Consider the following 25,938-nt stretch of genomic DNA (forward strand, 5'->3'; position numbering starts at 1 on the left):
GTGCAGGTGTAACATCCTCCAATACGAGTTTTTTTTTTTCATTAGAATGCACATCTGTCAGATGTGCAGCCTCGTGTGCAGGCTGAACAGCAGGTCTGGCAGAAAGTTCCGGCGCCCAAGCTGCACTTACGCGCGTGCCTACATCTCACTTGTCCAGTTTGAGTCCGTGTTCACACACACGCCCGGTGCTGACGGTAGGTGGTGCAAATGAAAAAATACAGTCTCTTCTTAAACACCGAAGCTTTAGCTTTTGCCTACCGTCACTTTTCAAGCATTAACGTAATTCCAGCGGGTTCGGAGTAAACGAGCCTCGCGCTGATAGTCGTCAACGGTTATCAACGGCTACTGCCGCGGAGAAAAGCTGCTTTGTGCAGCAGCGTTCTCGTTGACTGTACATGTCTACGTTAGTAATATTTTGTATTTCGAAGCAAAGCAAGAAAAAAAAATGCAGTTTTTCTCACGAGTGAAGATCTTCAGGCCAAAAAGTCAGGTATTTGGGTGTCACGGCGACATTTTTGGGTCAACTACGGTGGCTTTGAAGGTTAAATTACATACACAGATGCATCGACGCAAAAACATAAAGATCTTAACTAGCATTATAAACGAAATACAAAATGAACTATTAAAAAAGGAAACAAAGAAGAACCACCACTGACTGGATGAAGACATTTGTCCTTCATGTCGACAGTTATTTGGCATGAAGCGCCTTAAACCAAAACATGAATGTTACTGTTGACCCAAATATGCTGTTGCTATCAAAGAATGTTTTCACTCAGGACATACCTATGAAGTCACTTGATCAGCTCTGTATTGATCACAAAACCTATAGTTTAAATTTCAGCACCATGAAGCATTTAAAAGTCCTATTACAACTATATTTTGATCTGTTTTCAAAGTGTTCCTGGTGGTCTTTTCCTTATTGTTCTTTGGCCAAAATATAAAAACCTTGATTCATTTTTATATTTTGTCATTTTCTAGGACATCAATTCTGCAGAGCAGCAGGAGTCCATTACAATTTCACCTCTTGAGACTGTTGGTGTGAAGTTTACCAGTTTGTAAGTTAATCATTTTCAAGTCTTAATGCCAATATTGTCAGCAATTAAAAAGAAAAGTGACCATGTAAAACCGATGAGTCAAATGCAATGTGGTTGAGAAGGTGGCTGCACCAAACCTTTGTGCTGGTGCACCTAAGGAAAAAGTTAGCCGCAAAAGTTTAGTCTAAAGCCCTGCAGAGTAAAATTAAGTTTTAGTAACAGAAAAAAACGTGATATTTGGGGAAAATTAACATTTATGGTAGTAATAGCTAGTTAGCTGCTTTTTAGTAATTGCAGTAAGGCTCGTTAGATTTTGTTAGCCATTAATATAGCTTTTTTTTATTGTATTTTAAGGGATGAAACTAAAATTTTTTTTATTTGTTCTTAATGTCCTGAACCACAACAAGTTCTATATTAAAGGGCCTATATCATGCTATTCTTGAGCCTTTCAGAGTAAACTATATCCATATATATGAACATGTATACTTCCTTCCTGATCTCCTTCAGTCTCGCTGTTCTCAGGCGCCTTTCCACACCCCACCTGCAGACGCCTGGTCTTGCCGTTGATCTCAAACACGCCTAATGTGAGGACCCAGTCATTTTCATGGGTTGTGAAGGGCTGGTGCTCAGAGTTTGAGGAATGCTCAGAATAAAATACCACTTTGGGGTTGTTTTGAGAGAGGAATAAACATAATACACTTAATCAAAAGTGTATTTTGCATGATATAGGACCTTTAAAGAAACACAATGCTCTTATTTCTTGAATATCGGGGAACTTGCTGTGGTTCTGTCCCAGATAACCAACAATTATAGTAATAATAAAAAATAATTTTTGAGACAGGTTATAAAAAGAAATATTGCAGCCAGTTTAGTTTAACCTGCAAAATATTAATCATCACAAAGAAACTTAACAGATTTGAGCATTTTAGTGCAATGTAAGCTCTGCACCACTAGAGGGCACCATTGTTATAAAATATCAGTCTGTTGGACTGAATACAGCAACAGATGCTTTATTCTATAGTTTTAAGAAGAAACTGGTTTTGTTTTTAACTAAAATAAAAAAAAAGAGGGGAAACATTTACAGTTAAAGTTAAGGTATGCAATTACTTGATACACATTTGGAAGAAATAAAGGTAATTTTCTCATGAAATATAGAAGTTTTAACACGTGAATATAGTGCTGGTTAGTTTAATGTTTCACTAACAAATGAGTTAAAACTAAAGATAGTTCTTTTGCTTGTTTTATTACAATAATGTGACACTTTGTACATTTCAACAACTGCTTATTTCAACTTAGTACTTTTTAAATCAAAAAGTTTTCCGTCAACAACAACAAAAAAAAACTTAGGATTTTTTTAAATAAAGGAAATAAACCAAACAACGTCTCTAAAACGTTTATTAGACTGCATGTAAAAGAACAGGTTACAGTTTCAAACTGCAAATAAATAAAAAGTCAAGTTTCAAAATTCACAATATTAGTTAATAACACTCAAAAGTGTAGCTTTCCAACAGTTCCATTTAAAAACAGAGAATTCCAAGTGTTCGAGTTTCTAGGTGACTTGCAAGAGTACAGACAGTCGCTGTAGGTCCAACAGAAGAAGCACAGTTCAGGTTCATGTAGAGGAGACGAAGGCATCACACAGAACATCTACGCACACGCTTAAAGGGAGACGAATGCCGTCAGGCGGCAAACCATGAGGCTCGTCACAACTGCGTCCTCATTGGAGACGACCGAGCGGCCTCGTTTTGCACATTTCTCTGAATCTTTTTCGGCCGTATAAATAAGAACATCTGAGTGAGATGAGGTTTTATATTTACACTGATGCAATAATAGCTGAACGAGCTTTTAAAAAAATATCACAGATTAGAAAAAAGTAGCAAAAGAAGAGGGATGGAAGAGAGGAAAACTAACAGTGAAGCACCACCGCTCTGATTGTACTTGCTGACTGTTTACTTACGGAGAAGTAACGCAGTAATGTGTATGAAGGCGAAGGCTGAGGGGTCGATGAGGTAGGCAAGTTTGATTTCCAGGGATTAGGGAGCAGAGATGCAGACGACTTCTTCAAACTTTACAAGCAGAAGCTAAACGTCGGCGTTTGTAAAGCACGCCGAACGTTTGGCCGGCTGCCATCACATGGAACAGAAATACACTGCTAAAAAAAAAAAAGATTGCATACACACTTCTGTAATTGTCACTGCTGAATTTAGAAATGGTAAACTCTTGCGGCTTCAATCCTAGCTCCAACGATAAACTGCAAAATGTGGTCAATTATTATGGATTTCAGCAGGTAAATGTCAAAAGAATGACATGTAATCTGGAAAAGAAGATGATGAAATGTAGCTGCCCTTTTCTGTTTTTATTTACATGATTGTTTTCACTAAATTCTACCACTAAAATTGACTTTTGTGTTCTCGCTGTGGGGTGTAGCTAGCAGCTGGTGGAGAAATGAACCTGCGCTTCCCCCACATGTGCACCGCCCGCATAATGAGAGACCCTCCGGCTTTTTCTGCAGCCGCGATGAACGAAAGAATGAATGCTCACCAAATCCAGCCAAACGTGAGCTGAGAACTCCCACTCTACGAGGCGTGAGAAGTCCTGGTACACTGAAGCTAATTATACCAAAAACCCTGAAACCTGATTTTGTTTATATTTTTCTTACTTAAAAAGACTTTTTTTTGTATTAATCTCATTTCTAAATTTCCTTTCCTTTTTGCCAGATGTGCTCTTTTGTGAAAATACCCGTTAACCCTTGAACGTTTTCGGCGTCGCTGGCGACATCTCAGGTGTTAACAGGTTAAAACTCTCAACCACACACACGCAAACTATTTTCACAGTATAAAAATATCTTGCTAAACAGCTAAAGCCCGGGGTTTGACATCGGGCTCACATTCATTGCTTCCATAAGACGAACATTAAAAGTTCCAGCTCAGATTAAAAAAAAAAAAAATCTGCCTAAGATTAGGACAAAACGAATAACTTGGCAGTGTTAATTTAAATGAGCTCTAACATTTAATGTTTAGGTCCTGCAAGTTGAAAAAAAAAAAAAATTCAAAAAACAATGTCACCATAATACTGGTGATCAACCCCCACCCCAACAGTACTCGTGTGAAAACATGGTGGAGGTTCTTTTTTTTTTTTTAATCTGGTTTGCACAGACTTCTTTCTGCAGTCCGATCCAGTGCAAAACGCTTCAAGGATTTTCTGCCCCCAGTTTAAACATGAGTCCATAAAGTCTGAGCATGATGCTAACCCAGCTGTTAGCATGTAGCTGCTCAAACTTGGAGAGTGTTCTGTGTATCCTGTGAGGACCGACCTTCCACAGCCTTTAACCACACACTGCATGTGCACGGGGACGATCAGGCGCTGGTGCCGTCCTCTGCGTTTCGGCCGTCACTGCCGGTGGTTCCGTGTGTGATGAGGGTGGGTGGAGCCTCAGACAGGTCTCGGTGGCTGCTGCGCCTCGAGTGGGTGTCGATCTGATGCAGGCTGCTGTGAGTGGAGAGTGGGTGGTCCAGACGGGGCATGCTGCCATGGAAACTGCGGTCCTGTGTGCCGCTGTGAGCCACGGAATTGCTCCTGAGAGAGCAGGAGACAGAAATGAAGACGGAGGCGTCAAACAAAAACAGACTAAATGTGGTAATGGGAGTTTTCGTGTCTGGAACCTTTCGTCTCGAGTGCGGTGCAAGCTGCCGTGGTAGCTGGCTTTGCTGTGGACGCTGCTGGCCTTGCTCCTGGTTGATGCGCCGTGTCTGTGGTGAGTTCTAAATGGTTCGTCAAGGTCGTCCAGAGTAGCCAGGTGGGTGGATGAGGCGTGGGTAGAGGTGCCCTACAGGAGGAAGACACATGAATTGATGAGGGAGAAAGCAGAATACTATACTGTATCTATCAGTGTGCGCTTGTGAACTCTCACTGTAATCCTCAGTCCTAAACAGTCATTTCACTGCTTTAACATTAAAAATCTAATGCAGTGACATCATTCATGACTATATTTATATGTGAAAACTAATGAATAGAAGCAAAACACAAATAAATATAACTGTATAAACAACATAGTAAACACATTTGTTTTTTGCAGGCTCTATGTACAAATAGTTTTGCCAACTAATGTGCTTTAAAAGTGAAATCAGTTGAATTTTGACCAATCAGGGACTCAGATTTGGTAGTCACTGAAATAACAACCATTTGAAAACTGATCATGGAGGAGAAATGAATAATTACAGTTTGGGCCCGCCCAGAATTATGACACCAAGTCAGTCATTTATTGGAATAGAGTTGTGAAAGAACAAGCCTCTATTTCCCAGCAGCCTTCACCTGTGTGGATGTTCCTCTGGATTTCCTGATGATGGGAGTGTTTGGTTCTCGCAGCAGAGACTGAGCAAAGTCAGGCTGCTCCTGCAGGACCTGGCAGGACTCGTTCACCCCACTGCTGCAGGAAAAATAGGTGCAGGAAGAATGAAAAATGTGCAAAAACAATGATCACATCTTATGAGTGTTAACTAGATTCAATGATATGGTTTAGGAATTAGAATTACCACTTTAGAATTCATTTTCAATATATTGATTGATTCGCATTTAAGTTCATAGTAAGTTTAAGGATTCATGGGAACTGGTCAAACAGAAATCCTCTTACTCTTTGCGTCTGCGTCCGTGGAGGAAGCCGGCCCACTCAAAGCAGGTCTTCTTACTGCCCACCCAGAAAACGGAGGGGATCCCCACCACCAGCATCATCACGTATTTGATCAGGAACAGAGCCATTATTGGCCGGCTGGTCTCTTCAACCTGACAGGAGCAGAAACATGCCATGTTTAATCCAGAGTCAGCTCACACAGATGACATGAAAAGGCTCTTTCACAATAAAAGCATATTTGTGCTGCAGTTCTTGTGCTCAAAGTAAAACAGAGAAGAGAAATTGCAGAATGTGGTTTTTATACCAATGAGTTTAAGTTCAAGTCAAATCCACGTTGTTGTGTTGGTTCTTATAGATCTTCATCCAGAAGACTGGCAACATTTCTCTGGGGCTTTTTTCGATCCAGAATAAAAACTAAAATTATTCCAATTTACCTGGTATTTTTTTAACGATTCAAGCAAATTTAAATACGAAGGTACCCACATATTTTTCAGATTTACAAAAAACATTTTAGTTTATTGATTAGTGAAAAACTAAAGAGCAAACTGGTAAAACCATTTTCCCCATCTACAATTATTTAATAAAAAATCCCCAAATCTGCACAAAAGGTTTTTCATTTTTATACATTTCTGCATAAAATTACATTTTTACTTTTAATGCTGCTTTTTGTAAGAACATTGAAGAGCCTGTAAAATTAGTAAATTAAAAAAAATACAGAAATGTTTAAGTAAAAGGTTTTGACGTGTGTTGTGTTTAAATATTCAATTCGATCTTAACCCAAAGGGACCAAGATCAATATTTCCTTTAAAATAAAATGATATGGAATACACTAAAAACTAAGTGGACCAAAGGATACATTTCGGATATTTTTCTGTTAATGGGTTAAACCTCATCCATCTAAACATCTCTGACTTGAGTGATGAAATGAAAGAAAAAACATTTTGACTACACAACTACTTGAACTAACAAACCCAGTGATCTTTTAGGAACTAGAAAGCGCATCCTCTCCCACACATGCAGACATTTGCAGCGGAGGGCAAAGATCAGATGACCTGCAGCAATATCAAAATTCCAAAGCTACAACAGCGCGTAAAGGAGACACACACACATACACCGACGAGTAACACAAGCAGTCGCACCTGCCTCCACACTCGCCTATGTTAGTCTGTTGCAGATTAGTCAGCACTTGTCTGAAACTGTGCTCCGATATGAATATTAAAACCCCCCAAAACGTGGAGCAGACAGCTGGAGAAGGGGTGGGAAGAGTCCTCTGTGAACACAGAGACTGCTCCACTCTTGTGTTGTCACGGTTTATCTGGTTATTATTAATTTACCACTAGAATGTTAAAAAAAAAAAAAAAGGCTAAGAACTCCCCCAGCTCCTCATAATCAGTACAAAGCCGTTATTAGAGTACAGGCAGCAGAGCATGACAGAGCAAGCCTTGAGAAAGAGACACCTACTGATGGGGGGAGTGAGCAGACAAGTACAAGAAACCCCCCAAGAAAGAGTTAACTATAAGACGACAAAGACGGAGCTCTGTTGGGCAACAAAGAGGCTGTAGTTTTTGTAAAGCTTATCTGGAAAGTGACATTAGCCGAGGTAATGATGCATTCTGAACCTGTCCCCCCCTTCACACGTGAAGCTGGTGCTCCGTCTAGACAGTCTGTTTGCTTGGTGAGGAAATATATTCTTCTTCCTTCACTAAAATTAGTTATATTAAATAAATATCTGTCTTTCGTTTCAATTCCTAACTTCATCTCCCTACTAGATAACAGCAGTATAAATGAGACGGGTTATTAATACAGGACTACTTAAACTTCAGTATTTACCTTGAATGGACAGGGAATATGGTAACGCCTGCAGTTCTCTTCCATCCACGTCGTCTCCCAAATACTTCGGTACGTGTGCTCATAGAAGTAGCAGCCGATCACGGTCAATAATGGAATGAGGTAGAGCACAGAGAACACTCCCATTCGGATCATGAACTTGACTAGTTTGGCCTGGTTCTCCTTCTCCAGAGGGATCTCCATGCGTACTCGATTTAGAGCAATGATTCCCACTAAGAGGAGGAAAACGCCAACCTGGAAACATCAAGAGAGAGATAACTGTAATTTATTTACTGTAACTTTTCAACCATAAACACGATCAACACAATTCCAACAGATTCTGAAGGAGAAAAGCGGCGCTTTCAGCGCTTCAGCTGGAATTTTGTTGATCGTGTTAACAATTAAAAAAATTTTTCTTCTCTCCTCTGCCAGGACTCACCACCACGTTGAAGCAGAGTGGTGCCAGCACAAACCATCTCAGTGCATGTATGTCATACAGTCCGATGAAACAAACTCCACTGATTCCATCTCCCTCAATTTTATTCAGAGCCAGCAGGGTGACGGTGAGGGCCCCCGGCAGGCCCCAGGCCACAGCATGGAAGAGGAGAGCCTTCTTCTCTATGGCCTCACTGCCCCATTTAGGCACAGCAGCCAGGAACCAAGTAATGGTGAGAATGACCCACCACAAGCTGCCGGCCATGGTGAAGAAATACAGAACCATGAAGAACAGAGTGCACGCCTGTGAGGGAGGAGGGAAAGCACAACCTTTACTTAGTAAACACAGTAACAGAGCCACACAGTTGAACACAATCTAATGAGATGGTAAGGGAAGGAAGAGCTCACCTTGTTATGGGAGCCTTGTGTAATGGTGGGTGCTCTGAACTGTGCAGGGCTGACTGAATTACATGCAACCCTGTCCCCCAACAGGAAGCCCAGGAAGAAGACCAGGGACACCATGACGTAACAGACGGCGTAGAAGATGATTGGTCGCTCAGGATACCTGAACCTGTTTGGGAACAGAACTCTGTGATTGTCTCCAATAAATACGTACAGAAAACTTTACATATTTATTGGAAAACAAGGAATCTTCAATCAATCAGACCTTGTAACATCGATGAGGAATGTCAGGAAGGTGAAGAGCGTGGCAGACAAGCAAATGATGGAGATGACTCCAATAAAGTGTCGGGTGAACGTGAGCTCCTCCTGATTGAAGAACATGGAGGGGCATGGAGCAGAGCAGTCCTTCCTCCCCATAAAAGTGTAGCCCAGATCTGGGTCAACCTTGAGCTCTCTGGGACACCAGAAACCATAATCCCTCTGGACAGTCATGGATGACTGGCCAGTGGGTTCAGAGTCTGTCAGAAGGTCCTCTGGACGAGGATATGGTTCGTTGCAATCTGGAAACCTAAAAACAAACAACCAGAGAGAAAAATAAAAATAAAAAAATGACCATATTGCCACACATGCTTTTACATTAATGAAACTTTTACAAATTAATTGAATAATTTATTTGGCTTGATAAAAGCAAAAGTAAATACATTTTCATTAAAAAGATGAATAACACAAGATCAAATATGTACAAAATGCATAAAATCAGATATAATAACCATGATAAATGAAATACTAAAAAAAAGGAAAGAGTCAACACAAATATGACAAACTACAGCTGCAGCTTGACATTAAAAGTCAATTTGTAATCATACTATTTACTTAAGATACAGCTCAAATAACACTGTTAAACAAAAGTCCTATTTTAAAAACTCAAATACACTTTAGATACCTTCTCTGAGCAGAACTTTCTCTGAAACCTTGAAAACCTTAAAAACTAAACTTATATATATATATTTCTTTTTGGTTAATGCTGTTAACTAAAACTTTAAACAATTTTAAAGATGTTTAGCAAGTCACATACAAAAACGAGGATCTAAAACAGTGTCAACTTCATGCTTTTGGATTGCAGCAGAAAGTTTTACCCTCTTGCAGTCACTTTAAAGCTTTAAACTTACAGTATCTTTGACATTTTCTGAATACATTTTCCTGAGCAAACATTGTGATTCAGTCAAAAAAACAGTCAAGAGAAACACTGGAAAGCTGTGCTGGCTGCCTGCAGACTTCAAACCTGTCTGCAGCATTTTAACACCTTTAACAAATGAGTTGATGTGCACTCTCACCTGCTGCACTCCATGTCATCAGGCCAGGTTACCCCAAAAATCTCCATGAGTTTCTGACACTCATCCTTGGCCCGGTGGCAGATGGACCGGCAAGGCATGGACAGCCGACCGTACTGCGTGCAGACCGGCGCGTAGAGGGCGCACAGGAACATCCTGAGGTCAGCGCTGCACACCAGGTTCACCATGGGATGAAAAGGCTTTGGAAACACACAAAAAAATGGAGATCCACATTATTACACTTGACCTGTATTATGAGTTGCACAAGCTCCTATTAAAGAAAAAAAAAGTACATCACAGCAACTTGGCTCAATGTTGGCATATTTTAATGAAATCACCGAGACATGCAAACAAAAAGTCGGGTAGAAAAGGGCAACGGATATTTAGCTAATTTTGTTTGAGCTTTTTTACAAAAATGTACAAAAAAGGTATTTGTTTCATGGGCTAGTAATCTAAGAAAAGTATTTTACCATGAGATCAGATAGATGAAATATTTTGAATATGCATAGACCCAAAAAAAAGATCCATTATATTTATCAAAAAGGAAAAAAAAAACATCAAAAATAAAGAAAAATATATAAAAGAAAAGATATAATCAGATGCAACAATCTTAGCAACAATGAGGTATTACAGGCTGAACCAAAATGTGCTCGACAGCATGCGACACAACACTGAGTGTTTATGGGAGAATAACACAAAATGCTGCACAGATAATTGTTCTGTTCAACAAAAGTTTCTGTCTGCTTATAGGCAGTAGGGGAGAGACTTTGAGTGTTCGCACATCAGAAAATAACGTGTGCGCCTTTTTTATGCTTCCAAGTGAGGAGTCAAGCCCTGTAAGTATATTTTGATTGTTTCTCAATTGCTGTGTACTCCGTGTGCAGATGGAGGAGAAGCAGCACCAGTGAATGGGTGCAGCGGTGCGTGAGTGGTGACATAGTTTTAAAGATTGCATAGAAGTGCACATGCACAGACCGTTGTGGTTCAAATGTCCCTTCCTTTTAAAACTCTAATTTCTCAACAGTGTTAAAATATGCACCAGTAAGAAAGTCAAATTAATATAAGTATTACAGTTATAGATATGAAATCAAGTGGATCAAATAAACACATCAGGTTTTATTTAGGTAAAAAAAAAAAAAAAAGATTTGCAATCTTATTGTGTATTTTAAAGTTTCGTATGAAAGGTATGGTCATGTTTCTGTGACCGTATTTATGAAAACACATTACAGCCCTATGTTTTATTAATGTAAGCAAGAAGATAAATGTTGCATGAGTATAATAACCGCATAGCTTAAGGCAGCATTTGAGTGGCAGTTGTGTTATTGTATGATGAACTCAGCAGGGAGATGCAAACACCATAGGAAGATTTGATAGTGTCAAACACAGAACTAGCATTTTTATGGGTTAAAAAGGAACATTTTCTTACAGTTTCTTTAGTTAAAATTTGTTAGCATAAAAAAATGACTACAGCTGAAGAGTGTCATGAGATGCTATTGGTAAACAACATTTCTGTTCTTCACAAAATTTGCAAGGATAGGACTGACATGTAATTACCAGAGTAGTGGAAGCATGAATGTGATTAAGACTAAATGGGATTAAAAAATACTTTCTCTGAGAAAAAAATAAATATACAAGAGCTACAACCTGGACGAGTTTGCCTTTGACCAATGCTAAAACACAGTCAAACCTGAAAAGCAGCTTCAGCAGTTCTCTATCCGGCCACTTTTTGGTTTAAGCCTCCGGTCACACTTATAACTGGTAGCTGCTTTATGAACGAGTGTGTCTTCCCTCTTAGAAGAATGGAGGCTTTCTTCCGAGTCATCTCAGTCGAAAGCTTTAGTAACTGTGAGTCCGATTCACTGTGTCCCTCATTCTGCCCATTAGTGTGTGCGGGTTCACATGTGAGCAGTGTGTGTGTGTCATAGTTCTTGTATTTAGTGTATGCTCTAGTTATTGTGTTTCTCAGCTTGTCTAATGGAGCCATGATAGATCAACTTTGTGCGTGCAGATTTCTGTGTGCAATTATTCTGATATTCAGGGCAATTGACCCCATCCCTCCCCACAAAGAGAATATTGATATTAAGTGGCCCGACAGTGCAACCCCACGAGCAAGGATGAAGATGGCAATCACATTTCCAAGGAGCATAATTTAAGTGAATTGCCCGGCATAATGTGTGTCAGTTGTGATTGACAAGCAGGGAAAGGAGAATGGTTACGCCCGAAAACCAGGCCTGGGGGGGAAGGAAGACAGGCTCACACTGGCATGTAGAAGGAGAGGGGACAATGAAACGGGGGGGTGGACCAAAAGGGAAAACCTAAGCAGACGAGCTCTTGCATTAGTTTGCCCTGATGCACCTTCCTCCCTACCAGTGTGGTTTTCCTTCAGTGTTCAGTGGATTAACTATATTAGAAAAGTACATCATTTTCTTGAAAACACGTTACTGGGAAGGACTGCAATCATCCCTTAAATCTATTCTTTCTGAAACTTTGCCTCAAACAGCACATCAATTAATGCATAGTATTTTCAAAGCTTTCATCTATCAAACATAACATATGACAGATTCAAAGGAGGAAAGACAAGAGAACAGCAGATGGGAAAATGTAGGTCATATTGGAGAAAGTCATTATCCAGAATACTTGGAGAGACGAACCAAGGAAGTCAACACCTTCAGTCAGATCTGAGTTTTTATATCATGTCATGGCACTCAATTATTTCTACTCTCATAAACTAGTAAACAACAAAAATAATGGAGTTGCAACAAGAGAGAAAAGCAAAATCAACAGTGTTATTATTTAAACACAAATAACTATGAGATTACTCCTGTATGTGATCACTCTTTTATAGTTTATATTTGTGCATTAACAACACTAATTTGTCAGAAATTAAAGATTTGACAAAATGCAAAAAAATCTGTTAAGGTTAAAAAAAGGATGTAATGTGTACAAATTAATTACAGATGGAACTGAAAAGTTAAAATGAAAAAAGTATGTATTTAAGAAAGCTGCTCCAGACTGGTTTCTTTTTCAATGGTGGGATTATGTTTTTCTTCTTCTCTACATCCGTTCACAGAGGACGGGGGGATGGGGAGAGAAAGTAAAGGGAAAAAGAAGCTTAAAAATAGAAAGAAAAAAGAAAAAAATAGAAGGCACAAAATTAACTTTATATACTTGGCAAACATGGCAACATAATTACAGCTATAATGTTAAAGCGAAACAGATGGTTAGGCCAAAAATACTGGAAGCATTCGTGCAAGTATAAACTTAGCGATAAAATAAAAGTGGAAAAACGACAATTGAATGTCAACAATGTAGGAGAATTTCAGAAAAAGTAACGTAATTAAATCCTTCATTTATCGCTTTTTAACCTATTATATGTCTATTTTAAGCTTTTTAGGGTTAAAATAACCAACTAAATACAAATATATCCACACACATTGCTTTTAACACTTCTCCCCACAATGTTATCAAACAGCACCAGAATGCAAAACGTATTGAAATGGTTATTTCTAAAGGTTTTCATTTGGGTTCTTTGAATAGTTTTTCAAATCCAGTTATCCAGCTCTACTGAAAGTCAATCTAAAGCACACAGAAGGGAAGGAGAATTATAAGAAGAAAGGGAGAGGAATGGAGGAAAAGGGCAGAAACACTGGAGCAAAATAGAAAAAAAAAGAGAGGCAGTTACCCAGAGGATTAGAGAGTGAAATGGATTTGAATGAGTCTTTAGGGTGTGAGAACCTCAGACACGCACAGAAACACTTTAGGAGAATGTCACCAGCTTTTTGTTTTGGTCACATCAAGGTGACAAGCTGTTGGGGGAAAAACTTCCAAAATAAAAGTCGGAAATTGGCACCATCCCAACAGTTTCCCACTCAGTATTCCTATATGTGAGACAAACAAATGAATACCATACCAGGAGTTTCACGGGAACTTAGTAGTATATTAAAATGCTAAATGCAATTTAACATTAATTGACTGCATTTACATAAATCAGAGATGATTTAAAATATCTGTTCACCTTTCGGCACATTCCTTCAAGGGTCACCACAGCAAATCAGGAGAGATTAATGCCGAAAACCCTTCCAGACACAACCATGTATTCTGTCCAGGCTGAGGACTGGTACAGGGAGACCCAGATTTGGTTGGGCCCCCTTGTGGGTACATAGTTAGGCAGTAGTGTGAAGAGTTTTACCCAGGGACCCCTGGGAAATAAACCCTGGTTTCCCATGTGCAGCCAACCGAGCCATCTGACTACTCATGGTGTTCTAATATCTATGAAAACGATTGAAAAGCTAATACCTTTTACTGCATTACAAGATTTGACAAACATTTGTCTCTTTTCTAACAAAACAGAAGGTTTGTTGAAATAGGGTTCTATTTTTACAAACTATATCCCTTTCATTCTGAACATGACATTGTCAGACACTCCATTTCCTCTTCCTGCTGCTCTTGTCTTTACTCGCTCTAAAATCAGTAGTTTAGGACGTGTCGTGCAAATGCTGTCAGACCAAATCAGCTACCTTATAGCTTCAGCTACTGATTAACATCCCAGCAACTTCCCCTCTCTTCTTCCTAAAACAACCACATTCTTTATCATTTACTCTTTACCACTGGAACTGCTTGTGTTTGTATTTTCAGCAATGTTGTGTCTTTATTTCTTTTCATTATCAGACATGAACGTCCCTCTGCTTTAATTACTAGTGCAGTGCGGTATCATTCTGTTTGAAGTAATACTTGTGTAATGTTTTCCAAGACAGAAAAATCATCCAATGCAATATTTAAACATATTAAAATAACACAATTAACCCGTTTAAGATAAGCTTACGAGTCAGCATCTAAACAAGATTTAGCGCTGCTTAGAAGTGATTTATTGAGGTCAACTAACCCTTATTATTAAAATATGAGGGATAATTTGTTGTAGTTGAGTTGTATTGTTATTTTTAAGCAAAACTCAGTAAATTTGAGAAAGTGTGACCTGTAGCTAGTGTGATTCACAGAAATCTGTCAATCTCCACATATACAGCACATCTACATTATTTAATTTATAATTTTTTTGGTCGGCAGCCCCTACTTGGTACATCATAGCAAAGAAGTAGTTTTGTGGTCGTTTCTGCTACCCAGAACAAATGTGCTCAGACTCTTGGAGGAGACTCAGGCGTTGGCCTTGGAGAGATGAACTGCACACACTGCAGAGCTCTACACCCTAATCTTTGAATAGACATTTAAGAAAGGGGCATCACTCTCTCTCTCTCCTCTTTCATTCATTCATTTGTTCGTTTATCCATGTCCATCCATCGTTAAGTCAGGAAGACTGCACAAAGCCGTTAATAGCATTCCCCTTCACGCTCCCCTCCCCTGCTATCTTCCTTCTCTTGTACTCATCTCTTATTTTTCTTGCCTCCCCATTTACTCCTGGCAATTACACTGACATGCACTTGCCAGATTCACACTATTCCTTTTGGGACATCGGCATTCTTTGCTTTCACCATCACTTATCCTGTCATTATTTGCTGATCGATTGGATCAAACCATCATCATTTCTATCTTTTCTTCAGTCACTTTCCATCTATGCTCTCTCCTCTGAAGTGATTTCACATCATCATTACATTTCCTGCTTTTTATTTCTGCGTCAGCCCAAAATGGTTTCTGAAAGGCTGAATCCTGTAAGATTATTTTCTCTGCGTTGACGTGAAAATCTGTTATATTTAAATAAAGAGTGAAGGTTTCCCTGTTAGCTACAGGGCTTTCAGACAGAAACAATTTGTATTACACTTTCAAGGAGCATAAACCTCGGTTACTGATATCTCTGTATCAGGTTAGCAATTGATCCTTCACAATCCAGAAGTCAATCCTTTTACTCAACTCAATTTTACTGTCCATGTAGTCACTTACTTGGTGCACAAACTGAGCTTTATTTCAGACCTCATTGTTGCTTTCATGATTAAAAATGCAAAAAGATACAAAAAACGTCTCATAAAACGAAGAATTCAAAAATCATTGACACAACATAAGAGTTCTTTCTTGTGGTTAGGGGTAAAATAGATTAATCCAGACTTGGACTGCAGCAAAGAGAATAATGTTCATGGATTACTCGGCTGCAAAATTAGATTAAATTACTTTCAGCAGGTGCTTTTATCCAAAGGTTCTTACAAAGTTTCTTGCACTCAGGCATCACATGTGAGGTTAAAACACATACATACAAAAACCCCATCAATCAACAGCCAAACCGACAGGCAGCTGCTGATGTCTGGGTGTACAACCATCTCTAATGGATAAAATAAACTGATCAACATTTACTTTCAAAAGAAAAACGCATTTAAAAGCAAAAAAAAAAAATGCTTATCAAAACCAGAATTGTAGCAGAGTTTTAGTATAATCTCTGTCAGCCTGATGCCACCAGCTGCAGTGCAGGAAGAAGAAATGTAGCCCTCCCAACTGGAATCAGCCAACATGAGACCAAATTGTTGGGTAGAATGGACTTTAGTAAAGATTTTAGTTTAAATACAATTAAGAGATCATCCTGTAGAATTAGTTTAGAGAGAAGAAGTGAACCCTTCTGTCTATTATTATTATATGTTCACCCAATCAGGTTTTGGATCCTTAATGTTATTAACTGTGATAGGAAGACGCTGATGTAATAATCTGAGACAAAGCCTGAAATTGGTTGAAAGCGTATCCTTGTTGAGTCAGTCATGTCTGCCAGAGCCAGACAATGAACAAGCCACTAACTGCTGGATGACCTTTTCAGCTCGTTCTTCTTCATGTCCTTCAGTAACAATAGCTGGTCCTGCTCCTGCACAGTCTGTTTCTTGATGATGAGAACAGTTCTATGCTTCGACTGTAATAAACACCTATTAACAATGATGACTGAATTACTGACTAATTAGTGGCATTCATGTAAACATCCTTCATTTTGTGTTGTATGGTTTATGTATGTGTGTGTTTGTGATTTATTCCAGAACATGCTCCATATCCTTCACTCTCCTCCCCTTGCTTGCCAGTCTTACTCCATTCCTCCCTTTCCTTCTTTAGCTACTTAACTACCATGGTAACAGGTGATGTGTGAAGTCTCACAGGGACATGTCTCAATGAGGACAACGCAGACGCACACATTTGTGCTGTTGAAGGGCATCTGTAATGAGCGAAGACTCCAAAATACAGCAAACAGGCTTAAGGAGGAAGCCAAGGAAAGATTCAAAGTGAGAACAAATAAATCTGAAAAGTAAAGGATGCAAGAGAATGAACAAACAGAGACGGGGAAACCAAGACTGTGACAGAGAATTCAGATTGAGATCATCCATATGTCCCAACACTAAGCAGTCAGGAAGCATCCATCTGCTTGGTGCTATTCAACCAATCTGTTACAGGAAAAACAAAAGTACAAATATCTTTTATGAACATTTTCAAATAACAGTGAAATACTATTAAATAAAAACATTTTTAGAGATATACCAAAACTATGCAAAGAAATTAAATATAATTTTTGTATGTCACTGATACTACTTTCTTAAAATATTGGTCTTTTTTGTGGAATTAAATAAAAAAAAAAACAATGAGCATAAACATTATAAAAAAAAGTACCTTGAACTTACCAAATGAGTGAAAAGGGGCAGAACAAACAGAAATTTGATTTATTTGGGTAAAGATGCATCACATGCAGCAGTGAATGACATGGCCATTTAAAAAGACATGACATTTCCAAAATGGGCTTTATTACAGCTCTGTTTAAACTATTACAGGGATAAATCCCTGCAAGTTTTATAACATATCCTCCTCTCGTCTTTCAGTGGCCTTAGCCTGGTGAGACTAGTGGCGGTGGTTTAGACTTCTTAGATGGGGTCATATCTTGAAACTCAATTGGTGTCAAAGTGACACAATTGTCTAAAAAGTTGTTAATTGGCAGCAACATATCAAGAACTTGAAGTCAAACTTTAAAAAGTTTTACTGTTTTTTTTAAATCAAATTAAACATAGAAAGTGCTTGGACCAAAACATTGTCTGGATAGCTCTTCACTGTTGCCAATAACTCAAAGATCCTAGTCAACTCTGTCATGTGTGCATAATGTGTGTCATAACATTGATTTTGGTCCCTGCCAACAATATTCTTAATCGTTAAAGCTGTATTGTATTGAGTTGCGTGAGAAAGAGATGAATGATTGTGCATTTTGCGAGCATGTTTAGTTAAAGTAGGGATTAGTGCTAAGGGTTAAATTTCTCTTAGCAGTTGAGCACACAGAAGTACTAAAACTTCCCAGATCAGGTCATGGGTTCAGATTAAAGACCATGAGGCATGGATAACCTACATAAGTGCTGTACCTTAGATAAACAGCAGGAGACTTCATATCAACTGAATGGATATGATGTGGTGTAAGAATACAGTAAAGTGCTTGTGAGGAGATTCACAGATGAAAGATGAAAGAATCCGGTAAGTATCCTACGTGAGGATGTCAATAAATACTAAAATAGATAACTAAGATTTGCTTAACATAAATAGAAAAATAGGAGTGGTGCAATCATCTCATTATCTAAATTAGCACTTTTTTGCTTCACGTGACTAATATTTATGCTCTAATCTGACAACACTTTACATTTTGAATTTTTTTTGGTTATAGGGTTTTTGAATTATTTTTTTGTTATATACGTCTTTAGTCATTTTTCAATTTTTTTCATTTATTTACACAATGTAATAATTTTGTATTATACTATGCTATAATTTATGCAATAGTTTTAGCATTACTCTGCACAATCAAGAATTACTTTTACAATAACATCTAGTATAAATTTGGCAGTGAGCCAACATTCTTTTTAATACTGTTGTTTTTGTGACTTTATTTAACACATTTTTTTATATATATATTTTTATTTTAAGTAAATGTGTTAGCCCTTTAGCCATTCATTGAAAGTTCTCTTTAAAAAACCAAAACACAAGCATTATTCAAAATTAATTTGTTGACATTTTTTTTCACTTTTACGACTACAAACTGTACATTTTTTATTATCAATTCATTTGATGCTTTGCACTGTAAGTTATGTCTTTTGCTACACTATCTCTAATTTATGGTTTCACAAACTTGATTATTAGAAGTCTTATTCGTAATTATGAAAGTTTTTGCTAGTTATTTTTTTATGTACTTAGAAGTGACAAGTACAAAGATCTTTTTTTGTTCATACACATATATATATTTACACCCATACACATAAAAACATAAAACGCATTTTTTAGAGTGCAGATCATTTTTAATGTATCATCTTTATTTTTCCAGCCACACATACTTGTACACATTTTTATATGCATGCTAATTTATTCATTTTAAAAATTTTTAAAAAGTCATCGATAAGTTACCAAAGTAAGAGTTAACAGTAATTGCACAACAATCAAGTTTTGGCAGACATCATCTTTTGAAATAAACGCTTATTTTATGTGCCTGGTATTATTAAAAATGCGGTTTAATCAGGAAGACGACCTGAAAGTCTGTTTTCCGCTTCTAAACTTTCCTTTTAGTGTTTCAAAACACAAAGTGGGGTTACACAATTTGAAAGTGTAAATGAGGATCTAAAAAAAAAAATCTTGCATGGTATTTTTCTAGCAAGCTTCAGAAGGGTATTTGAGTTCTGAAAAATCTCAAAACTTCTTTCAGGCATTGTTAGGCTGGATAAGCAGCAGTGGCAGCTATGTAGATTGCGAACAGTCTGCCAAAAAGCAGCACCAGGCAGCGCTTTTGTTCTGTGCATAAATAAATGATTGCTTCATTTGGGCTGGCAGCTTCAATAGACCGTCCGAACCAGCAGGATAATCAGAGTTCAACTGGAATAAACGGGAACTTTTAAAGTGAATGAAGAGCTGTCTGTCTGCAGACTGAATGGGGTAATGAGGCTCTTCAGTTGCAAAAAAAAAAAAAACCCTATGAATGTGCAGACACACAACCAAACCCATCACACATTAACAAGCAAACGCCTCGCTAGTACCTCCCACTTCTCTATTCATGCACAATACCCCATACAAACACAGAAAATACTTCAATTGTGCACAATCTGACCCAAGCACCTGATAGCACCTTTGCCTCAAACCTAAGAATTCCAGTCGTCCTTATGATAACAAGTCTTTGTGCCCTTCGTGACTACTCGTTGCAGTGAGGCAGATGTATTTACAAGACCAAAATCTCTAATATATTGACAAAAAAAAAGAATGCCCGAATTGAACTCACATAAGCACTCACAATTTCTGTTGTGTGGGAACTGGTGGCCCCAGAGTGGCCTTTATTTAACAGACAGGTCTTACTTTGAGAGACAGGACCCCATGGTGAGAGAAACAAACAGTGCAAACAGTAGAGCCAAAAGACCTTACAGGAGCTGTCAGTCTTTCTCAGTAATCCTTGACATTCCTGCTCTGATTCAGTATTTTTTTTCAACATTTCTACCTACTGTTTTCTTCATAATGCCGCAGATTACTTTTTTTGCTTCCTCAACAACCAAATATTAGCTACAGCTTTTTTAATTCCATACCTAAAATTAAGAAATTTTCCATAAGATTTTTTTTTTTTTTACATTTTAAAGGATAAAATTCCCTACATTTGACAACAGCTCATATATGCTCTATTTCTGAGGGAGGTGAAGCTGAAAACAAGGGTGGTCTAAAGGGCTAAGAAAAGCTCTTAAGCATCTTTTCACAGTAATGAAGTGTGGAAAGAAAGGCCTCCGTGTCAACTCCTCATTATTGTTTCTTGAAATACGCTTTGGGACGCACAACAGGCCACATGACTGCAGTGATATGTACAAAAAAAACAAAAAACAGTCATAGACCAGACAGAGAAATGCTTATTGTAGAACATTTGAATGGTATTTTTCAGAGCATGCCCGGGCATTACATCTGAAAAGCATATTTCAAATGACAAAAAAAAGAATATAATTAAGTCTTTAACACCCTGTAATCAAATTTCAGTTCATAGTGTTTGCTTTTTTTAGGATGCCAGTCATGTTAGAGGCAAAGTAGTGGGTATATTACATTACTGGTCTTTTTATTTAAGAAAAAAGATGGCACAAAAGTTTTAAAAATATAGACTTGTTTATAATGTCTGGATTCACCCCCGAGTCTGAATGTAACATTATCACTTAATTGGGGATTTCTGAGGGGAAAACATTCAAGGGAATAGTTAATACACAAAAAACCCCTAAAAGCAACATAATGTTCAAGCCACATTATGCCAAGATTAAACCAAGAGTTTCATGCCAGGAATGTGGATCAATACAATCACTTTTAGTCACCATGGTAACTTATGTTGGACACAAACCCTGAAAATATTCCCACATATATAAAGGAGGCACAAACTCAGTGATGAATGCTATTACAAATTCAACATGAATGTGCGTTTTGAGGGGTGTGGCAAAACAAACAAAAAAAAACATTATCTGTTCCCCAATTATTGCCCCACTAAATGTATGTCTGGCCTCTTTCACTTCCTCCCTCATGATTGAGGCTTCCACCCCCCAGTCAGGTTTAATTGACTGTGTGGCAGATGGAGCGGTCAATGGTCTGTGAGAATCGATGTCATCATTGTGGACCTGAGTAAGAGATTAGCAGCTAGTTAGCGGTAGTGAGCGATGGCAGCTGGCATCCCTCCCCCGCTAGTCACACAGGAAGTACTAGTGAGCCACTCTTAACCACGCGAGCAAATTGACTGTTTAGTGTCACTCATCTGTTGTATACGGCCATGACTATTTCAATCAACACACTGATGAAAGAGGCGTTGCTTTTGCACACCATCTAAAATTGTAGAATGCCGTGTTAGTTCCAAATGCAGATTGACGGGTGAAAAAAAACAAGTCTTAAAAAATAATTACAGCTTAAAATCCAAAGCAAGGGTTAAAAAAATTACAGCAGCTTCTCATTATTTTCAAGAAAAACATGACATGCAAGCTTGGTAATTAAGACAAACATTTACTACGTGACCTGACTCACAACTGTTTGACAAATGCTCCAGTATGCATTAAGAAACATCAGCTCCTCACTCATAAGGTTCTTTGATTTTTCCTAGTACAGAAAATTCCTGAAAACACTAATGAATACATTTCCCATAAACCTTCTAGTAAAAAACAAACAAAAAAATCAGCTTGAAAAAAACAATCTGATGAAAGAAAAGAAATGTAATATAATATGGATTTAGACCAAAATTGGAATGAAACTGCTTACTGCATGTTATAAGGTTTTACAATTCTTTTGGAGATGAAAGTAAAGATAAAATGTTAAATGGGCATTACAATTAATGATTTTATACTGCAAATACTGTTGCATTTTGCTAGCCTTCTTGATAGCGGAAAAGTTTTTGTTTCGTGGAAGAATCTGGGTTTGTCACTTGGCAAAGCAGTATTTTTTTTTCTTTTGGTAAAAGCAGTCTTACTTAGCCAAACTTCATAAAACAATAAATATTAAAAAATGGGAAAGCAGCACAAAAGAGACATTAAATAAATTCACTCGTCATCCCAAATCAGCTTACAGCTGCACATACAAGAGCTCTCTACACGCATGCAGAGTACATCTAGCACACAAGCTCAAACTGGCATTACGCCACCAGCAGTCTGATGAGAAATTATTCAATTTCCTCCAGGGTTCCCACTCGGACGACCAAGCCAGGTCAAAGCAGGGAAAGGAGCAGGGCTCATGTTGCTGCTGAGCGTTTCTTCAGAAAGCCGTCTCCTCTGGAGGTGTCAGCGTCTCTGCTCCTTCTCGGTCTGGGTCAGACCGAGTTCAACAACAGACGCTTTTTACAAACTTTGACACAACGTGTTTTGACACGATGCGGGGAACTGACGTGATTGAACATTTGCACGGTCCTTCGTGTTCTAGCAGAATGCTGAGGCTATAGGAGTGTAGCCATCCATTTAGAACACACCAAACAAAGCCACAGTGCATGACTGCCGACCAAAAAAGTAAGCTGGATTTCTTAATCTCTCCATTATCTCAAGGGAAAAACAAGAATTGGACGGCAGCTGTCCTGGCAGTGATCTCTACAGAGTATTTACAACAGAAAATAAACACAAATCCCCTTTTGTGTGACAATTCAACCTCATACAAGAGCAAAAGTAACAAACATAAACTAAAAATCTCTCACAATAAACAGTGACTCAATCAATCATTAGCTTTATCTAAATAAAACTGATTTCAAACACGTTATTTAATATGGCATCAACAAACAGCTGGGAGCTCGTTTTTATGCAACAGGCTGTAATGTTGCTCTTCTGTCATTCAAACAACCAACGACAGTTGTGTTGTAGCCAAAACATGTGCACGAGTGTGTCGCTCTCCCGGTTTAGAGCCTCTAGACCAGAAAACATGTCGACAGAAGACATAAACTACATTAAAGTGCAATAAATGTACTAAATCCACAATCCCTTTCTAAATTATAAATTTGTATGTTTGGAACAATTTTTCTATTTCTTTTTCCAACTTATCTTTAAAATATATCAGCCTCATTCTACCCCAAAACATATATTTTTTGGGGTAAAAAAAACAGACTTTTCCCAATACTGTTAGTTAACACCTCCCTCGGCCTGCTTTCACGCTGCCCAGGGAGTAACAAAAGAGTAGGAAAGAGATGTAACCTGATGAAGATGGATAGTATGTATCCACTTTTGCACTCAGTGTGTAACGTAGCACCACATATCCTCTGCTGCTCCAACACAAAGACATTTTTCTGTGAAACTGTCGATCACATAAGCACTTAGCTGAAAGACATTTTTCTTGCTCGCCCCCTCATCAGATAACACCTTCGAACTGTCAGCTATTTTTCATTTTTAAAAAATGTTAAAAAGTGGGTGAGTAAGAAAAATTGTACACTTTTCTCTGTCTCCACATGAAGCAGTGGCATAGAGCCCAAAGATGGATGTGCCACATCAAGAAAGCATGATCAACGTTAACCGTTTAGACCCCGTTTTTAGAAGCACTTGAACATTCTTGTGCTGAGTGTGCATATTCTAAAAGATTTAGGCCTCTAAGGGAGGATTCATGAAAAGCAATATGTTACTGTCAGTTCAAAACAGTTCTAATACTTGAGCAAGCAATCTCTGTATGCACTAATAATACCTTTATGAACCTAGGCAAACAGCAGAACTTTAAAGTCCCACTCAAACTGTATTTTTTTCTATTGGAAAATTGTTCCAGGTCCTCTTTTACTTATTATTATGCAGTTTTTAGCCAAAGTTAAAAAGTCTCTGTTGTTTTTTTTAAGATATATTTTCTGCAGAGCAGCAGGAGATGTGGGCAGGACTGATGGTGTGTAAGTTAGCTCCGCAAATTTCTCATTAGCCCTTTGTTTACATGCTCTCTTGCTAGCTTATAGCACCTCACAAACCCAAGATAAAATTAGCATATCAAAAAGACAAGCAATATCAAAACAATCCAGCCGTACAGTTTTGAGCCAGATGGCAGCTCAGACAAGGAAACAAATACGTTACTGGATCCATTTGTATGCAGGTGGACGCTTCAGAATTGTAGCAGAGAAAGGAGACGTTGGCCCGTCCATAACACTTGCTACGTCACAAGCGCAAGCTTTTTCAAACCACAAATAATCATCTGTTCCTGATCCACCATGATTTCAATAAAGAAATACTCAGAAATGCAGTTTTAATCTTAAATTATTGCATATATGTCTTTTGGTCATTGGACCAGGTGTTTAATATTTGACTTTTCTTTGACAAATATGTATCAGGTACAACTAATAAACAGTTAAAATATATTTCAACCTTTATTGTCATATCATAATAAATAAATCTACATTATTCTAGCATCTCATTTAGCAGTAAAGTGAAGTCACAGACTAAAATCTGCAGATTTGCTATAGTTAGGGTGTTTGCATACTCTTTATAAAACCAGTGTTACTCAACTGTACAGAAAATGAACAACCATATCACAAATACACATCTGTATTTGATCAGAATGATGCATACACTTACCTCCATAGCAAGTGCAGCTGTTTGCTGGTCATAGTGGTTGAGGAGATTGGGCATAAAGGTGGCGTTGTAAGGCAGATCCTGGCACATTCTCAGTCTGATCGGCTCACAGCTGAACTCACTGTGGCTCTCTATAGGTTCCATGTTAATGGAGAGAGCAGGTGAAAGCATAGAGAGCAGAACTAGGAAGAGTGGAATGAAGATACGGAGGACAAAATCTTTAGATGTGCCGTTGCTTCTTACAGTTTTTCTAGTTCTGTTTTTCCTGGCACTTGTAAGCGGTGGTTGCATTTTAATGTGCGGCATTTTTTCTCTGTATCTCAGACGGATAACATGGCTACCAGATAAAAAGCACCCCAGAAATGGGCGTCTACAGAGGATCGGTCCACTTTTTTAGAGCTGATGGTGAAGAAAAATCCAGCAGTTATACTATACACTGCCTGAATTGAAAGGAAAAATCCAAATTCCTGCGTAAGGTCGGAAAATTTGTGTCAGTCTTCACATTTCCAAGGCACTAAAGTAATTCCTCCGCTTTGTTTATCCTCTTATAGAATTTTCTTCCCTTCCATCTCCCGGCGACATCCCTGGACAGACGGCTCATTCCATTTCAAACGTGAGTGGAAAGCTGCAATAATAGCCCCAGCACCGGCCCCATCTGCCAGAGGTCTTCTGCGGGTTACTCCTCACAGCATTTTCATGGGTGTCTGAAATGACAGCCCAGCCCACGGTGCATCCCAGTCATCCAGGAGTCTGAGATTCCTCCTCAAGAAACCAAATCCCACTTTCTCACATTAAATTGGCAGCTTGATCCATCAAACAGGTCCTGCAGGTTCAAAACACAAAGAAGAGATTCATGGTTAGGTTTTAAAAAAAATAGTGGATTTATTTCTGATCTGCCACACCCTTCATCAAACAGCAAACATGAGGATGTAAACAAACATGATCTATATACACCAGAGTGGAGGGCAGATGTTCTGGCAGCCCAAGTTGGTATTCTTTAAAAAATTGTCCTGACTTGTCTCAGGATCAGATTCTGAATAGTGCAGACTTTAAAGCGTCACGAACGTTACACCTGCGGACGGTCAGACACTCCCCCCAAGTCCGTGTTTGATCCCCGGGAAAGACTGCTTTGTCAATGGAAACATTACATACTTAAGAGCACTAAAATACGTCAACTTAAACTTAAATTATAACATATTTTAAATTATTAAGTCTGTCGATAGGCTAAAGTTAACGCACGCGGGTGACAGCAAGCTAGCTTAAAAGACATAAATGATTTAGAAGCACCTGTACCGTACGGTTAACACTGAAACACAGCTTCTAATAGATTATTTTAGTTCCGC

General features: G+C 38.4%; 1 protein-coding gene and 1 long non-coding RNA gene across 4 annotated transcripts in view; one reads left to right on the forward strand and one right to left on the reverse strand.

Annotated features, from left to right (window-relative positions):
- LOC112160928 (frizzled-3) overlaps positions 1-25,938 on the reverse strand; it is a 37,072-nt gene that overhangs the window by 10,343 nt on the left and 791 nt on the right. For 2 of the 3 annotated variants that reach the window (XM_036210867.1, XM_024295841.2), the window contains exons 2-11: positions 24,599-25,418; positions 9,660-9,856; positions 8,591-8,893; positions 8,332-8,494; positions 7,928-8,227; positions 7,492-7,743; positions 5,665-5,813; positions 5,346-5,460; positions 4,697-4,860; positions 2,412-4,610 (exon numbers count right to left, since the gene is read on the reverse strand). In XM_036210867.1, the coding sequence (XP_036066760.1) occupies positions 4,391-4,610; positions 4,697-4,860; positions 5,346-5,460; positions 5,665-5,813; positions 7,492-7,743; positions 7,928-8,227; positions 8,332-8,494; positions 8,591-8,893; positions 9,660-9,856; positions 24,599-24,901 (2,166 nt within the window). In that variant the 5' untranslated portion in view covers positions 24,902-25,418 and the 3' untranslated portion in view covers positions 2,412-4,390. Of the gene's footprint in view, positions 1-2,411; positions 4,611-4,696; positions 4,861-5,345; positions 5,461-5,664; positions 5,814-7,491; positions 7,744-7,927; positions 8,228-8,331; positions 8,495-8,590; positions 8,894-9,659; positions 9,857-24,598; positions 25,419-25,938 lie in introns of those variants that run through there. The other variant, XM_024295842.2, reaches the window with a different exon arrangement.
- Positions 317-8,552, forward strand: LOC112160929. Its single transcript, XR_002921755.2, has 6 exons — positions 317-490; positions 979-1,055; positions 3,462-3,632; positions 3,752-3,827; positions 8,036-8,156; positions 8,416-8,552. It is a non-coding gene; the product is annotated as an uncharacterized LOC112160929 (long non-coding RNA).

The sequence above is a fragment of the Oryzias melastigma genome, linkage group LG3, assembly GCF_002922805.2.
Source record: "Oryzias melastigma strain HK-1 linkage group LG3, ASM292280v2, whole genome shotgun sequence".
In the NCBI taxonomy this organism is placed as follows: domain Eukaryota; kingdom Metazoa; phylum Chordata; class Actinopteri; order Beloniformes; family Adrianichthyidae; genus Oryzias; species Oryzias melastigma.